General features: G+C 47.0%; 1 protein-coding gene across 1 annotated transcript in view; it reads left to right on the forward strand.

Annotated features, from left to right (window-relative positions):
• LOC118091532 (uncharacterized) overlaps positions 1-18458 on the forward strand; it is a 183929-nt gene that overhangs the window by 87187 nt on the left and 78284 nt on the right. The window contains exons 37-51 of the mRNA XM_088651913.1: positions 657-701; positions 1277-1312; positions 2159-2194; positions 4753-4785; positions 6935-7006; positions 7656-7715; positions 9297-9332; positions 10193-10273; positions 11406-11450; positions 12134-12205; positions 14064-14099; positions 14246-14281; positions 15444-15485; positions 17243-17281; positions 18268-18303. Of these exons, the coding sequence (XP_088508039.1) occupies positions 657-701; positions 1277-1312; positions 2159-2194; positions 4753-4785; positions 6935-7006; positions 7656-7715; positions 9297-9332; positions 10193-10273; positions 11406-11450; positions 12134-12205; positions 14064-14099; positions 14246-14281; positions 15444-15485; positions 17243-17281; positions 18268-18303 (705 nt within the window). The remainder of the gene's footprint in view (positions 1-656; positions 702-1276; positions 1313-2158; positions 2195-4752; positions 4786-6934; positions 7007-7655; positions 7716-9296; positions 9333-10192; positions 10274-11405; positions 11451-12133; positions 12206-14063; positions 14100-14245; positions 14282-15443; positions 15486-17242; positions 17282-18267; positions 18304-18458) is intronic.

Here is an 18458-nt window from a genome sequence, read left to right on the forward strand (position 1 = left end):
GGCATCCCCAGACTTCGGCCCTCCAGATGTTTTGGACTACAATTCCCATCTTCCCCAACCACTGGTCCTGCTAGCTAGGGATCATGGGAGTTGTAGGCCAAAACATCTGGAGGGCCGCAGTTTGGGGATGCCTGTGTTAGATGAATGCAGACTACAAGCATCCATCGTGGGCTGGATGCTTACCATACTTTTCCGTGTATAAGCCTATGTTTTTTTCTTTAAAAATCATGCTAAAAAGTGGGTGTCGTCTTATACATGGGTAGTGCATAGGGTGGACATTTGATTGGTTGCTGTCAGCAGCTATTGTGCGTGTTATTGGTTGCTGCGTCAATGGGTGGTTTTGTTTGGCTGACGCTCCAGCAGTTGGGCGGGTGATTGGCAGCTTCTGCCGGTGCTGGGAGAGACGGGAGGCGGGAGATGCGTGCAGGTTAGCGATTTTTGGCAATCCCCTCTAAAACAAGCTCAACAATCCCGGGTAATCCCTCCCCCCCCAAAAGCTCAACAACTCTGTGCCATTTCTCTCCCCCCCCCATTTTCTTAAATTTGAGACCACCAAAATAGGGGGCGTCTTATACATGGGGGCATCTTATAAACGGAAAGGTACGGTATGTGTTTTTGTAGCACAGAATGAGAATCTGCGGTCTTCTTCTTTGCAGGGAGAGCGTGGAGAGGCAGGGGTGAAGGGTCTTCAAGGAATTGCGGTAAGCCTCTCTTCATTTGAAGCTGCCAATTGCCTGATATTTTTATGATCTTCCCCAACCCATTTCTGAGTTTTCTATGACTCTTTTGTCAGGAGAGTTCAGGTAATATGATCTAAATTAAGAACCATCCTTTTTTCAAGACAAGGACAAGCCACCAGCTCTTAAAGTATACAGTGGTACCTCGACTTATGAAGACGATCCGTTCCGCGGCGCTCTTCGTAAGTCGAGGTCTTCGGATGTCGAAGCACCCGTTCTGCGCATGTGCGAAGCACGATTTTGCGCTTCTGCGCATGTGCGGACTGAACGCGCACACGGCGAAAAGACTTCCAGGGTTGTCAGAAGTCAAAGCATTCGTAAGTCGAGCTACCACTATACAAGCAGAACATTCAATGCACCCATTTCATCCTGACTCTTAACTCTTTGGCCCACCCCACTCTGGGGCAACCCTCTCCTCCAACAACAGCAAAGTTTACAAGTGGAAAAAATATACAGACACACATACTTAAATTACACAATAAAACAATTCTATCAAAACACACACACACACTTTCAATTTCTCTTATTTGTTTTTTTAGGGTCTTCCAGGTCCTGTTGGGCCCAAAGGAGACCAAGTAAGTGAAAACAGCATGGAGACACCATTGGATCACAGTGGCGAGGGCAAATGGGGGTGCAGAGGCATTGAGGTGCCAGAACTGAGGTTTGATGCTCACCTGGAGTGTTCATTGTGGACATAAGCCATAGCATTTCTGGCTGTGGGCACACGGGTTGGGGAACCTTCAGACTGCAGGCCAATCCTGGCTTGCTAGGGGGCCCAATTTGGCCCATGAAGCTATTTCCCCCATCTCTGCTGGGTGGGAAGGTGGGGTTCAATTCTGCCTTGGCTGCAGCAGGACTTAACCTCCGCTTGACACCTGACAAGCAGGGGTTACATTCTGCTCAGTTTGGTTGCACACACCTGTCCCCAGCAGGGAACAGGTATCCACAGCTCAACTAAAGCCTGCAATTTCCCAGGCTTCTTTCTCCTCCCCGACGCTAAGCAGGCGGAGACAAAGAACCTCTTTGCTTGCTACCGCACTAAGCACAGGTTTGGCAGCACCCCTTGTGCTATAGTTCCCAAGCGCCCACTCGCCAACTGGTTTTTCAGGTGCTTTGGAACCATGTGCAAGAGAGCTTGAGAAAGTGGGTAGGACAACCCCCCTGTCAATCATGGGCCATCATAATGATGCCATGTGATTGGCAGGTGGGCCGTTATGACCTGTCAAATTTGGCCCTTGAAAACAATCCTGGCCTGTGGAGTCAAAAGTTATTCCCAACGCTGAAATGGCAGAAGGTAGTGTTCTCCCTTAGAGGGCACCCACCTCAGTTCAGTCGGGCTTTCACCCCAATACACGTGGCCTAGAATTGCACCCTTAACACACTCTTTCCTGCTAACCCTGACTTTCCCGCTTCCTTAACAGGGCATCCAAGGATTTCCTGGGGCTCCAGCTATGGGTGTAAGTGTTGTTGTTGTTTTTTTGTGGTGATGGGGAAGGTTTCTCCAGCCCAAATCATAACAGTTCAGTTTGAGTGGCACGCAACAATATCATCAGAAGCTGTGTCGTATTAGGTCAAATCCAGGGTCTCTCCAGCTCCATATTGTCTACACTGACTGGACCACTTACAAACGCCATCTCCAACTCCTTGAAAGATTCCATCAACTGTGTCTCCCAAAAGTTTTACACATCACTTGGGAAGGCAGGCGAACCAATGCCAGTGTACTGGAAGAAGCAAAGATCACCCGTGTCGAAGCAATGATTCTTCAACATCAACTTCGTTGGAGTGGTCATGTTGTTTGGATGCCTGATTATCATCTTCCATAGCAACTACTCTATACTTAAAAATGGATAGCGTGATGCTGGTTGCCAACAAAAGAGGTTGAAAGACTCTCTCAAGGCAAAGCTTAAGAAATGTAGTATTTTGTTGTTGTTGTTGTTTAGTCGTTTAGTCGTGTCTGACTCTTCGTGACCCCATGGACCAGACCACACCAGGCACTCCTGTCTTGCACTGCCTCCCGCAGTTTGGTCAGACTCATGTTCGTAGCTTCGAGAACACTGTCCAACCATCTCATCCTCTGTCGTCCCCTTCTCCTTGTGCCCTCCATCTTTCCCAACATCAGGGTCTTTTCCAGGGAGTCTTCTCTTCTCATGAGGTGGCCAAAGTATTGGAGCCTCAGCTTCACAAATCTGTCCTTCCAGTGAGCACTCAGGGCTGATTTCCTTCAGAATGGATAGGTTTGATCTTCTTGCAGTCCATGGGACTCTCAAGAGTCTCCTCCAGCACCATAATTCAAAAGCATCAGTTCTTCGGCAATCAGCCTTCTTTATGGTCCAGCTCTCACTTCCATACATCACTACTGGGGAAACCATAGCTTTAACTATACCAGGGGTCAGCAAACTTTTTCAGCAGGGGGGTGGTCCACTGTACCTCAGACCTTGTGAGAGGCTGGACTATATTTTGAAAAAAAAAATGAACAAATTCCTATGCCCTACAAATAACCCAGAGATGCATTTTAAATAAAAGGACACATTCTACTCATGTAAAAACATGCTGATTCCCGGACCGTCTGCGGGCCGGATTTAGAAGGTGATTGGGCCGCATCCGGCCCCCGGGCCTTAGTTCGGGGACCCCTGAACTATACAGACCTTTGTTGGCAAGGTGATGTCTCTGCTTTTAAAGAAATGTAGTATAAACACCAACAATTGGGAAACAATGGCCTGCTAGCGCTCCAATTGGAGAACAGCCTTTACCAAAGGTGTCATGGGCTTTGAAGACACTCGAACTCAGGACGAAAGGGAGAAACGTGCTAAGAGGAAGGCACGCTTGGCAAACCCTCACCATGATCACCTCCTGTCTGGAAACCAATGTCCCCACTGTGGAAGGACGTGTGGGTCAAGAATTGGCCTCCACAGTCACTTACAAACTCACTATCAAGACCGTGTTCATGGAAGACAATCTTACTTGGCTATGATGGATAGAAGAAGAAGAAGAAGAAGAAGAAGAAGAAGAAGAAGAAGAAGAAGAAGAAGAAGAAGAAGAAGAAGAAGAAGAAGAAGAAGAAGAAGACTGACTGGCAGAGGCTCTCTATGATTTTAGGCAGGGGATGTTCCCAGCCTTAGCTGGATATCCTGGGGATTGAACCCAGGCCCTTCTGCATGCAAAGCAGATTGTCTGCTACTTTGCCGTGGCCCTTCTTCATACATGCCATTAGGAGCGTGATATTTTCCATGCCTGCCATATTGGAGAATAATATATATGATAAGAATAATATTGGAGAAAACTGGGTATTGAAACTTACTTAACCTAAATCATATATCCCAGTTTTACAGCGGCCCTTTAAAGTATGCTTCACGCAGAGTATACGCAGTCAGAAGTTGACCTGGCTAAGAAAACACCACCAAGAGCGTACGGTATTATCTCCCTTATATGAAACCCCTTACTAGCTGCACACTTGTAAAAGTATGCAGATGAAAATACAAACGGTTGGGTTTCTTTAACTGAAAAACAAACTGAATCTAAAGAGACTTTAAACTAAAGATAAATGCTTTCTCCCACATTCCCACAAACTCCCACATAACTCCCATTAAACTACCCAAGAATTAACAGCATTCTAGCATTATAACTAAGCAATCATACTAAGATTCAACTAAGGAATCTCTTAAACTAAGAACAACTGAGAGAGTGATCTACTTAGAGATGAATCAAACTGAAAGAATCTAACTAAGAGATGCAGAAGGCTTTGTGGCAGAGCCCACACCTGTGGGCAATTAACAGAAATCACCTGCACCTGTTTCTCTTAGACAGTATTTACATTAGACCGGCTCTAAAGTAACTTGACTATTCCAAAAATCCAACATGCCATTGGGGTGGGGGGTCATGATATTCCTGGCCTTTTCCTGGACGAGCAGTGGTCGCTGGACAGTGGTTTCCTGGACATATGACAGAAGTCGCTGCTCCCAGGCAAGCGAGGCTAGGATCGGGTGGAGAGACTCACCTGTGGTCTCTTACTCCGCAGGTGGTGGGACCTTCAGGCAAGAAAGGTACCAGGGTAAGTGGGGCAGGCAGCATATGTGGAGGCGCCTGTCAATCTTTTGGGAGGGGGAACATTTTTTCCCCCAGCAAGGTTTTGCAGGAAAGCTGTGGATTTAAGAGCATTGGTGGGTGTTTGCCTTCGGTGCCATTAAAAGAGCCTTTTCAGATCAGATCTTCTTGGCTGTCCTCCTCACACCTAAGGCTGATAACGCACCATTCAGAGAGAAGAATCACATCCAGATGGGTGGCTTTCAAACAGGGCAGTCTCGAGCAGGTCGCGCACCCTGGCGCTGAGGGGCGGAGATCGCTCCGGTGCCCCCACCCTCGCAGGGCGCAGCATGGCTTCCGTGCGGCTTTGCCGCGCAGCACCCTGCCTACCAGCCCCGCGCCACCGGGACTCTACCTAGAGCCGGGCCTGCTTTCAAATCTTTAACTGCCAGTGGATGCTGAGCAACGTCATTGCACCTGCCAAAGAACTGTGGTTTCCCTTGCGTGTCGATGTTGGGGGCATGTACCTCTCTCAGCTTTCCTATTTTTTGGGGGGGGGAGTTTTCTCCCAATTGCATGGAGGCTGATGCTATGCTGAACGTGCCTAACAGAGGCCAGAAAAGCATAGAATCATAGAATTGTGGAGTTGGAAGGTACCCCCAGGGGTCATCTAGTCCAACCCCCTACCATGCAGGAATCTCAGCTAGAGCATCCCGCTCACTCCCCCGTTCGCACACTCAGGTGTACATGAATATACCTGGCCGCCTCTGTAATGCCTTACTGTTGATGGGTGTGGACAGGGCCGGATTTAGGTTTGATGAGGCCCTAAGCTACTGAAGGTAATGGGGCCCTTTATATGTCCAGCTGTCTTTTGTCAACAACAAATGGTCACTGTTTTCTGTGTTGAATATATGCTATATGGTATTTTATGGACCTAATAGGTATCTAAAGCCATTTGCACAAAATATGTATTATATCAAAGTAATTGATATTTTATTGAGATTTTAGGGAGCAGGCTAGCAGGCGGGGCCCATTCCTTACATCATAGGAGCCTACACAACACAAAACACTGTTGCTGTATGTAGGTTTTATTTTATTTGTTTTTTATCTCATATTTTGGAATGTACATTCAGTTTTTATTTTTCCTTTAAAAAAATTGGGGCCCTAAGCTATAGCTTGTTTAGCTTATACTTAAATCCGGCACTGGGTGTGTACTCTAGAATACATCCAGCACTCCTGTGCTGTTGTGCAATTGTGAGGAAAGATGAATTTTAACAAGGAGAAATGTAAAGTACTACACTTGGGCAAAAAAATGAAAGGCACAAATACAGGATGGGAGACACCTGGCTTGAGAGCAGTACATGTGAAAAGGACCTAGGAGTCTTGGTAGACCACAAACTTGACATGAGTCAGCAGTGTGATGCAGCAGCTAAAAAAGCCAATGCAATTCTGGGCTGCATCAATAGGAGTATAGCATCTAGATCAAGGGAAGTAATAGTACCACTGTATTCCGCTCTGGTCAGACCTCACCTGGAGTACTGTGTCCAGTTCTGGGCACCACAGTTCAAGAAGGATACTGACAAGCTGGAATGTGTCCAGAGGAGGGCAACCAAAATGGTCAAAGGCCTGGAAACGATGCCTTATGAGGAACGGCTTAGGGAGCTGGGTATGTTTAGCCTGGAGAAGAGAAGGTTAAGGGGTGATATGATAGCCATGTTCAAATATATAAAAGGATGTCATATAGAGGAGGGAGAAAGGTTGTTTTCTGCTGCTCCAGAGAAGCGGACACAGAGCAATGGATTCAAGCTACAAGAAAAAAGATTTCACTTAAACATTAGGAAGAACTTCCTGACAGTAAGAGCTGTTCGGCAGTGGAATTTGCTGCCAAGGAGTGTGGTGGAGTCTCCTTCTTTGGAGGTCTTTAAGCAGAGGCTTGACAGGCATATGTCAAGAATGCTTTGATGGTGTTTCCTGCTTGGCAGGGGGTTGGACTGGATGGCCCTTGTGGTCTCTTCCAACTCTATGATTCTATGAAAGAGAACAAAACAATGGGCCAACTGCTTTTTAGGAGAGCTCATTGGCCATCACTGCCCAGTAAACTTTCTAGAACTCCCCAGCACACAGTTTGAAAGCACTGCAATTCCCTCTCTCTCTCTCTCTCTCGTCACTTTATACAGGGGGATTTGGGGCCAGTTGGCCCCCCAGGTCCAAAAGGAGACCCAGGGGACCAAGGAGAAAAGGGAGAGAAGGTCAGTGTATATATTATTTATTTAAAGTTCTAGCCTTTTGTTTTCCTGCAATTGTCACTTGTCTCACAACACGAGTTCTCCAGGAGATTTTATGTATAGATGCACCACTCCCAGCGCTTTTCTCAAAACGCCAATTGAAACTAAAATGGTCCTGAGGTTTGCTTTTCAAAGGTCTATATGTGCTTCTTTTTAGGAAGTAATTTCACAGATCTGGAGGCCACCACTAAAAAAGCCCTGTTTTGATTGCTCACCAGCACGATGGAACTTGATGGTGGGTGTGGGAGGAGGGCCTCAGAGGCTGATCTTAAAGCCTAGGCTGGTTTATATGATTGCAGGCTGTCCTTCAAATCACTTGGTCCCGAGGCATTTAATGCTTTGAAAGTCAACGCCAGCACTTTGAGACTCAAAGGTCCACCATCATCTTGGGTGTCCACGTGCAGAAGTTAAAGCTGCAGAACCCCATCCTCTTTTGCACCTGACCACATCTGGTTTGGTCCCCAAATCATGCTCTGAGCTCCCTTCTTTCAAATGGGTTGCCCCCATTGAATTTTAGAAAACAGAAAAACAAGCCAGCTCTGGACTTGCTACTCTGCAAGAGTATTTCAGGATACGGTGAAAAGTGGGCTGAATTTTGCCTTGATCTCTGCAGGGGAGCCCAGGATTTGGCATTCCAGGACAGCTGGGGCTGAAGGGCGAGCCAGGAGAAAGGGTGAGTTGGGAAATGGGGCAACGAGTGTCCATTAAACGAGGTGAAATTCACTCTCGACTCCATTCAGCTCATAGTCATCAATGAGAAGAATAGCCCTTTCCCCCAAAACCATCTGCTTATATACATTATTTACACAATGGTCTTTGCGTGATTGGCTACTTCAGGGCTACACCTGTGGGCCAATCAGTTTGTGGATAGACTTCTGCCAGCAGCCTGATTGGCTGCTCCTGCAGGTCAATCAGGTTGCGGATTCACTTCTGCCAGCCGCCTGATTGGCTGCTCCTGCAGGCCAATCAGGTTGCGGATTCACTTCCACCTGGAGTTGGATTGGGTGGCTCCTGCGGACCAATCAGACTGCTGATTCTGGATCCTATTGTTCTATGATTCAGCTCAGTACATAACAGGAGGAGAGACAGGAAAGTGGGGGCAGAACTGGAATGAAAGGAATCGGGCTTTCTGGAGTGTTCCTCTCCTGCCTGCCCTTCCAGACATAATTTGAAAGCAAAGTCTGTGGGTTTTCCTATGCTAGCTTTTCCCTGTGCTAGCTTGCACATAGAGCAAACCTTGCCTTGTGCATATACATATTTTAACTGATTTATGAGGATTTTTAATGCGATAATGTTTATGTAAACAATGTTGCTTTCTGGATTGCTTTGTTTTGAAATGAATCCGCATTTGAAAAACAGCATAGGAAGCCGGCTGATATATAAAGTCAGAACGTTGGTTGGTCCAGCTCTGACAGGCAGCAGCTGTGTAGAGTTCGAGACAGGGAGATGCATGCAAATCAGATGCTCTGCCACTGAAATACCCTTAAGTTAGAGGTCAAACCAATGTCCCATGGAGCTCAGTACTGACTTCACTGCGGTCTTTGCAAGTCCTGGGAGTTTGACAGGCTAGATATTTAGAGGGACAACATTCTAGCCGTATTCCCTTGGCACCCAGGGGTGGAAACGGGACAGTGCCCACCTCGGAAAAGCCCTGCTTACCGTGGCGGTGGCTTCCACCTTCTGGCGAGATCTCGCGAGAGTTCCACAAGATCTCACGAGAATTTTGAAGGGCTCTAGCAAGAACCACCACAGCTACTTCTTGTTTCTCCAGGGACATCAGGGATGGCCATGGTGGCACACCTTCATTTTCGCCACCTGAGGCAGTTGCCTCCGCCTGCCTAATGGATGGGCCAAGCCTATTAGGATCTTGATCAGGGGGTCAGCAAACTTTTTCAGCAGGGGGCCGGTCCACTGTCCCTCAGACCTTGTGGGGGGGGGCGGACTATATTTTTCTTGGGGGGGGGGGATAACCCAGAGATGCATTTTAAATAAAAGCACACATTTTACTCATGTAAAAACACGCTGATTACCGGACCGTCCATGGGCCGGATTGAGAAGGCGATTTGGCCTTAGTTTGCCTACCCATGGTCTTGATCATTTCAGGCATTCATTCATTTTGAATACCCAGATGGGCGGGGTAGAAATAATAAATTGTTGTTGTTGTTGTTGTTAGTGTCTTTCCTGCATTCATGTTTTGCCATTGCATGTGGTATATTCACGACTGCCTCACTAACCTTTTCAATAAATTTAACAGGGAAACGTTGGCTTGTCCGGGAAGCCGGGGCAAAAGGTGAGGATGCAACTGACCAGCGCAAGGCGCAGAATACTTTTAACAATACAGTGGTCCCTCCACTTACGAACTTAATCCGTTCCGAATGCACATTCGGAGGTCAAAAAGCTCGCAAGTCAAAACACGGATTCCCATAGGAAAAAATTATTTGGGGAAATTCGTAAGTCGAGGAAACCGCATTTAAAACCGCCAAGGGTTTCCGTTCAGATGTAGAAAAATTCGTAAGCGTGAGGCCATTTGTCCCGTTTGTACGTCGAAACCTACGGATGTCAAGTAATTCGTAAGTCGAGGGACCACTGTACTTTTTAGCCTGGTTATTCAGAGAATTTCACACGCAGTATTTCACCAACTCCGACAACAAGCCTGAAACATAGCATGTATTTCTTTTAATCTTCATAGCACATGGACTAAGCTACAAACTGCAGTGGTAGTTATGTAGCAGGTACCTTTAAGTGCAATGTGTGTGGTTTAAATGGATGGCAAGCATGGTTCATTTTAAAATTTGAACTGGATGGATTTATTCCCCATCCTTAAGGAGGTGTGAGGCAGCCTGGTTTTCATCCAGACCCCAATGTATGGGCAGGGGAGAGAAAAATCACCAGTAGACCTGGAAAAAGCTCCCATTGGTGCCAGTGGAAGATACCTCCCCCCCCCCCAGTCTAAGGGAAGCTTAGGAGGTGGGGTTTTTTCAGGACCGTAAAGAGGAAGGAAAAGGTTAAGCTTCTCTTCCTTGTCCGCTGTGCTCCTGATAATAACTGACACACACATTCTGCAAGTCAGAATAAGGTTGCTGTTGCCGGGGGTGAGGAGGGAGAGAGAAGGGCAAAATAGACCAACATTTTGGCTATTGTTTTCTTCAGGGGGAAACTGGCCCAAAGGGTGAGAAAGGTGAGCAAGGACCGTCCGGAAGACCCGGCGAGCCCGGCCTAAGAGGTAAAGATGTAAGTAGAAACTAAAACTACAAGTCCGGGGAGCTGAATTTTGCAATTTCTGAACCCATGACTAGGGGAGGAAGTATGTGAATATTTAGCTCAGCGCTAACCAGCACAGTGCCCTCCATAAATCGCTGGATTACAACTCCTATCATTCTTGACCATTGGGCCCTGGGCTGCTGGGAATGGTAGTCTCTCAGCTTCCCCTCCCTGCTCCTGATAGTGAGGTCAATTACTTGCAAATGTAGTACTGTATCTCAATGACTTTTTGCTCAGGGTAAATGGGTATGAAAATCTGGAATTGCATGTTGTAACCGCAGCATATTAAGTGACAAAGGAACGCAGGGATGAACATTTCAATTGGTTAACACTAACTGTGAAACTCTACGAAAACGGTTGCTTTGAATTCATTCTAGGGAGTCAGGGAAGAGGTCCCTGGCCTGGGGTCCAGGTAACATCTTGAGAAATCTAGCCTTCCTTCTAATCCCTTCCAATACAAACCCACCGAGTACTTCAGCTAACATACATACAGTGGTACCTTGGTTCTCAAACTTAATCCGTTCCAGAAGTCCGTTCCAAAACCAAAAGTGTACGAAAACCCAAGGCGTGCTTTCACATAGAAAGTAATGTAAAATGGATTAATCTGTTCCAGGCTTTTAAAAACAACGCCTCAAACAGCAATTTAACATGAATTTTGATATCTAACGAGACAATTGATCCATAAAATGAAAGCAATAAACAATGTACTGCAGTCACACAATCAATCCATCAGGGGCTGAACTGGGTTCCACACAGTCACAAAAACAAAAACGCAAAATAAATAGCAAAAACAGATAGACCTCAGCATAACACTCAAAATGGAAGTGTGGCACTCAAATTGGAAGCATGGCCCCCAAAACGGAGCACGTTTGACTTCCGAAAAAAGTTCGTAAACCAGAACACTTACTTCCAAGTTTGCAGTGTTTGGGTTCTAAGCTGTTTGAGTACCAAGGCGTTTGAGAACCAAGGTACTGTAGTTGCATCAACATTTTTGCTCAGTTTTCTGGGGCTTTTCAGGACATGGTAATGCACAGTCATACCGTCCGTGCAAGAAGTCTTAATAGGGCTTCCCTATTAAGCATCGGTTCTTCTGTCCTTCTAGGGGGAAACAGGCACTCCTGGTGAGACTGGAGAGAGAGGAATTCGGGTAAGGAATCTCTCCGGACATGCATGCTGCTGAGACCTTAAACTCTCCACAGCTACCCAGCAAATCCTCTTTCCCTGACACACTAGGTTTTCGTTTACCTACAGGTAGTATTTCGATGTAAAATAAAAAAAATTCCTTCAGTAGCATCTTAAAGACCAACTAAGTTTTTATTTTGGTATGAGCTTTCGTGTGCATGTACACTTCTTCAGATACAGTGAAATAGAAGTCCCCAGGCACTTATGTAGAGAAGGGGTGGGGAGGGGTGGGGAGGGGGAGGGGAGGGGGGATCACTCAGAAGGGTGGGATCACTCAGAAGGGGGGATCACTCAGAAGGGTGGTGGAAGTGGGTGATTGACTGACTGATAGCTGTTGATGACCGAAAACGACTGCAAATGGTTTTGCATGAAAAAGCAAGGGTTGAGATGGCTGAAGATCGCTTATCATGTATAATGAGATAAGAATCCGATATCTCTGTTCAAACCAGGTCCCTCCATGGTTTCGAGCTTGGTGATAGTATTTCGATGTGTTTCGATGTGTTTCGATAGTATTTCGATGTGTGGGGATTTGTCTGCCCAAGAGCATTCGGTCGTGTCAGACCCTTGTCCACAGCTCAGCCCCACAGGCGGAGCAAACTCGGTGAGAATCAAGCCCAAGTCGCTCATGTCCCCTCAATTTTTCTGCAGGGTCCTTTGGGTCTGCCAGGACGTCCCGGAGAGCGAGGGATGAAAGGAGAGGCAGGAGAAACAGGCAAGGATGTAAGTTGGATACCAAGAGGATTGTGCAGTGGGGGTCGGAATACTTCTGGCACTTTTGTGAGCAAGTTGCCAAAATATTAATATTTTCAGCACTACAGCCTGCCTCGAATAAGAAAGATATGCAAATCGCATAATGCAAGAGTGAGGAACCTCTGCCTTGTGGGGGCACATGTGCCCGGCCCAGCACCCTCTATCTGACTTTTAGGATTCCCCCAAGGCCCTGCATGTGCTCACACTTTCCTCAAGTGCTTTTGCCCGCCTAGAACGTGCCCTTAAAACTGGGGTCATGTCCCTTGTTTTCCTGTATGGAGGAGGGAGGTGTGTGTGTGTGTGTGTGTGTGTGTGTGTGTGTGTGTGTGTGTGTAAATCTCTGGCATGGCTTTCTGTGCAAAGCTAAGAGTGGCATCCATTTCTCCGCCCCCTTTTGCCTCTGGCCCCACCCAGGCATGTGACCCTTGGGCTGAATAGGCTTCTTGCCGTAGTCTTGTTGCTGAGCAACAGTGTGCAGAGTTCAGTGGGGTGGGAGGACAGCCAACCAGGGGAGCCTCTGAGGTGTACTTGCCTAGAGCTAAACTCAGCATCCAAAGTCAGGTCCAGTCCTAGGGTTGGGCAAACAGCAATCCATGTGGGTCAGAAGGTCCAGGGGTCAGGGAATCTGATTATCATGGGGCCAAGAGGATCAGGAAGCAGCAAGGTAGGGCCAGGAACTACAAGCATTGTTTCCAGAGTCTGACTGCTGCTGGAAACTCTGCTTCAGAAGGTTGCAGCCAGCTGGTTCCCATCCGTGGCTCCTCCTCTGTGTCCTTGAAGGCTGATCAGCTGCCGGTGGGGTTACTCCGCTTTCTCCCCCTTCAGGCTGCTGTTCTGCAGGCGAAGCTGACTCCAGGCCCATGCTTGCATTAAGGTGTAGCTCTGTGAAGTGGCAATGCTGGAACTTGGGTCCAGAATATATTGCACTATGTTGCCCCAAGTACAGAGAACATTGAATATATTCAGAATATATTGCACTATGTTGCCCCAGTTACAGAGAACATTGAATGGAGAGAGAGTCTGTTGACAATTACAATGAAATGTTGAGAATTAAAAATGTAAGATCAGCTCTGCTGGATCAGGCCCGTGGCCCCTCTTGTCCAGGATCCCGTTCCCAGATGCCAGTGAGAAGCCCACAAGAAGAACATGATTGCCAGAGCGCTCTACCCTCCGGGGATTCTCAGAAACTGGTATTCAACTGGTACCTTTGACTGTGGAGACAAAGCATAACCATTATGACTAAGTAGCTGCCAGTAGTTTAAAGGTAAAGGTAAAGGGACCCCTGACCATTAGGTCCAGTTGTGACCGACTCTGGGGTTGCAGCGCTCATCTCGCATTATTGGCCGAGGGAGCTGGCTTACAGCTTCCAGGTCATGTGGCCAGCATGACAAACCCGCTTCTGGCAAACCAGAGCAGCACACGGAAATGCCGTTTACCTTCCCGCTGTAGCGGTACCTATTTATCTACTTGCACTTTGACGTGCTTTCGAACTGCTAGGTTGGCAGGAGCGGGGACCGAGCAACGGGAGCTCACCCCGTCGCGGGGATTTGAACCGCCGACCTTCTGATCGGCAAGCCCTAGGCTCAGTGGTTTAACCCACAGCGCCACCCGCGTCCCTGCCAGTAGTTTAATTCTCCATAAATATGTCTGACCCTCTTTTCAAGCCACGCAAGGCAAGCAGAGTTGTGGATTTGTGGACGCCTGCTGCCACACCAAGGGAGATTGTGAGCATTCAAATGCACCTCTCAAGGAGGTGGTGAAGTATTCTCACCTCAGCGTCTCCTCCTCTGACTCCTCTTTCATTCTGCTTTTCTCCTCCTCCTCCTAGGGAGCCGACGGAGAGAAAGGAGACAAGGGCGAATCCGTAGGTTTGCAAATTCTCCTTGTTAGCCTTGCATGAGAGCCATCCAAGGCACCTTTCAAGTGGGCTAGCCTTCTGCATTGATATCTTGGGTGGTGGTGGTGGTGGTGGTTTCCATGTCAGCATGTGTACATCTTGTGTTTCTGCAGGGACAGCCTGGCCCCCCTGGAACTCCTGGAAAGACCGTGAGTAATGCTTCTCCTGGGGAAATATTGCAAGATGGGAAGAAAGAGATGGTGTCTCATTCCTTGGCAAATGTGGCATGGATCAAAAGCCAGGCTAACTGGGGAGATTTGCTCCAGTCGAGGACTTTATTAAGGCCCAGGGATTGCATACTCATGGGGGTGGTAGATAGTGGATGCAGAACCCTGGGCAGGAGGCCGGAAAATGTTGGTCTTCTGGGGTGAGAGACTGGAAGGTGAAATCAACAATCCCAGGTGAGAGCTGAGACCTGCATTGGCTCCCAGTACGTTTCCGAGCACAATTCAAAGTCTTGGTGCTGACCTTGGAAGCCCAGTATACCTGAAGGAGCATCTCCATCCCCATTGCTCAGCCCTGACACTGAGGTTCAGCTCCGATGTCCTTCTGGAGGTTCCCTCCCTGCAAGAAGTGAGGTTACAAGGGACCAGGCAGAGGGCCTTCTTGGTGGTGGCGCCCGCCCTGTGGAACGCCCTCCCATCAGATGTCAAAGAGACAAACAACTATTTGACGTTTAGAAGACATCTGAAGGCAGCCCTGCTTAGGGAAATTTTTATGACTGATGTTTTAATGTATTTTTAATCTCTGTTGGAAGCCGCCCACTACCTTCTGTGGGAGCTAAGGGCTAAGAACTACTTTTAAGAACTCTGTGTTCTACCCGTGTTTCTCCGAAAATAAGACACCATCTTATATTTATTTTTCCGCAAAAAACACACACTATGGCTTATTTTCAGGGGATGTCTTATTTTTTCCTCCTCCTCCTCCTGCCGCAGCCGGCATTGCTGTTGTGCCTATCACTATGTCTTATTTTCGGGGTATGGCTTATATTCCTTGAATGCTTAAAAATCCTGCTACGGCTTATTTTATGGCTACGTCTTATTTTCGGAGAAACAGGGTACCTGTTTGTACTTTTTGTAGCTGCTTTTGTTTTGTTTTTTAATTTTATTTACATTAGTTTTCTGTATCTTATTGTATTATGAAAACCTTTAGTAAAAAGAATGAAAGTCATCTACATCACCCCACTTAAAAAGGAAAGGAAAGGAAGTGCTTGGAGAACATGGCCAAGCAACTACAAGAGGTGCTTCTCATCTCTGAAAGGGGCTTTCTCCCCTCCCCACGTTCTTATCAATGTTCCTCTGATAATTGTAGGTTCTTCCTCTGGAAAGCAGCGCTGCCGTCAAAGGAGAGAAGGTACCACTTCTTTCCCTGCTGAAATATTAGTGATATGACTGGATGTCTTGCATGACTTGGACGAGTTCATTGGCTCGTGTAGAAACCCTTTGGGCATCTCATGGGGGTATGGTCTTAGCTGCCCTTCTCCACCTAGAGTGGGGAACCGCAGGCCCTGCGCCAAAGACGTATCTCCAGCTGACCACAGTGCTTCATGGACGGAACGACCTGCCACAGAGAATGCCATTCCGTGGCTTGGATGCCCTTCATTCCACCGGAATCTGTAGAGGTAGATACCAGATTTCTGTGAAATGAAGCCCATCAGCCACGAGATCCCTCTTCGTCCTTCTCGCTTGAGAGCCCATCAAGTGAAGACTTCATGGCATCCTCAACCGACGGTGTTGCGGTTGCCGCAGAACTGGAAAGAAGACGTTGAAGCGAAGCACCCAGATGTTCCTGGAGGTGGTGCTAGTTGGGGTGTGGAAGAGCAGCCTGGTCCAAATCTTATCAAGGAGCACCCACAAAGTCCAGGTTCACTAGCACACCACTTCACATGTAGGCATCCCGGTAACCTATTCACAGAAAATAATTTTGAGAAAGCTCTGATGTCAGGAGACAACCCACACCAAGGGCTCTGGAACCTGGTGTGGTGCGGTGCTAGGGGTTCGGCCCGTTTGCTTTACATAGGGATGTAAGAAAAGGCTTGCTAGGGCAGAACAGAGGTCCATTTCACCCATCACAGCCACAGTGGCCAACCAGATGTATCATGAGAAACCAGCAAGGAGGACCTGATTGCCACAGACATTTCCTGATGTTTCTCACAGATGCTGGGCGTAGCATGTAGATGATAATCCACACCAGCTCAGAGGCAGCTCCTGGGAATTGCAATTGCTCAGGCCTGTGGGAATGTTCAGGGTGGCAGGAGAGGGGATATATTGTTTATTAATATCCTTCCTAAACGCAGGTGGCGCTGCGGTCTAAACCACTGAGCCTCTTGGGCTTGCCGATCAGAAGGTCGGCGGTTCATCCAAACTTCTGCTCTTCCCCAGAAGGATGGGTTCTCGTTTTATGAGACAGAGAGAAAACCTTCACTTTCTTAACACAATGCATTACAGACATACCTCAGTTTAAGTACACTTCGGTTTGAGTACTTTCAGTTTAAGTACTCTGTGGATCCGATTGCAACGGATTATAATCCACTTTCCATTACTTTCAATGGGAAAGTTTGCTTCAGGTTAAGTACGCTTCAGGTTGAGTACGGACTTCCGGAACCAATTACACTCATACCGCAGGTTAAGTACGCTTCAGGTTGAGTACTCCGCGGACCCGTCTGGAGCGGATTAATCCATGTTCCATTGCTTTCAATGGGAAAGTTCGCTTCAGGTTAAGTACGCTTCAGGTTGAGTACTCCGTGGACCCGTCTGGAACGGATTAATCCACGTTCCATTACTTTCAGTGGGAAAGTTCGCTTCAGGTTAAGTACGCTTCAGGTTAAGTACAGACTTCCGGAACCAATTGTGTACTTAAACTGAGGAACCACTGTATTGTATATATCTTTATCCTTGACTCGTATCTAAACTACCAAACTCTGCATGGTATATAAGCTTCCCTCCCTGGGGAGTTTCTGTATCCCCTTGATCATTTCCGTGGCCCTTCTCTGACAGAAGATCTCAGGGTCACAAAGGATCAGCTGCCTGCGTGACTGTTCCATTTCAGGGTTTGTATTTGAACTGACAGATTCATTTACTCACAAGGTTTTTTCCCCCTTCTCTTCAAAGGGAGACCCTGGGCCACCTGGCAAAGGAACAGACATCAAGGTAAACCCAGGCAAATGTTGGTTGGCATGATGAGACACCAATAGGGTGGGCAATAGGGTGGGCACAAAATGATTGCAGACCAATCAAGTTGCTGCTTTCTAGGATCCTACCTGCCTATTGTTCTAGGATCAAAACACCAACACTGTCCCTAAAGCAAGGATCAGGAACCTGTAGCCCTCCAGATATTGTTGGATTCTGAATGTTTTCTTACATCATGTCTATGTCACTTTTATTATTATCTTTTTTCTGCTTTGCTTCAAAATCGCTTTGGGGCTTTCTTAGCGGGATGTGCACATTTAATAAACCCAAACCTACAAGTGCCATCAGCTCTGAGCTGGGGCTGGTGGGAGTTGGAGTCCCAACAGCATCTCTGGAGGTCCACGAGTTTGCTGTCTCTGGACAGCAGCCAACATCTGGATTCCTCCTCCTCCTATGGTTTATGCTCTGACTGTATATGTTTACCCATCTGTTCTGCATGGGAAAATGTATATTGGTTAAGCACAGTCAGATCTCAAACCCATATGCATCTAAATGCATAGCTCTGAGGGGAATCAAAGGAACTCAGTTGCTGGAATATAAGTGTAAAAAGCCGGAACTTTATAAAGGAAGCAGGTACTACATTTCAATTTCCTTCTATCCTGTTCCAATATCCTCCCAGATTCTGAACTCTTAAAATTCTGTATCTGCTCCCAATCCTGGCCCTTTACTTGAATAAAGATCTTTTTCTTAATTAAGAGTCTCTGTCTGGATCTAGACACATCCGAGAAATGTTTCAGTTAAACGCGTTGTAAGCTTTGCATGAGAAATCGGGTTGGCAAAACCGGAACTCCACAGCGCCACCTGGTGTCCTTGAATTATAATGCATATACATTGCATATGGGGACACTGATTTGCAGCTGAAAACTGTTTTTTCTATTCTTGCCTTTGCATTGCACCTGATGAACAATCCTGTTTATGACTACGGCTGCCATTTGTTCCGAGTGCAGCATTTGGAAAGACTCTTTGAAGCTTATGGCATCAAGGTAGGTTGAAACCTACTAAATGACCTACAGAGAGACAAAACTGATTCTTGAATTAAGGTTATAGAAATTAAGCCTGGGGAACTGTGTACCCAGAGCAATTTTATTTAGTTCCCTTTTTTAATTTTTAACTTGTTTTTAACTTGTCAATAAAATTA

Source organism: Zootoca vivipara, chromosome 9, assembly GCF_965207765.1.
Source record: "Zootoca vivipara chromosome 9, rZooViv2.hap1.1, whole genome shotgun sequence".
Lineage (NCBI taxonomy): Eukaryota > Metazoa > Chordata > Lepidosauria > Squamata > Lacertidae > Zootoca > Zootoca vivipara.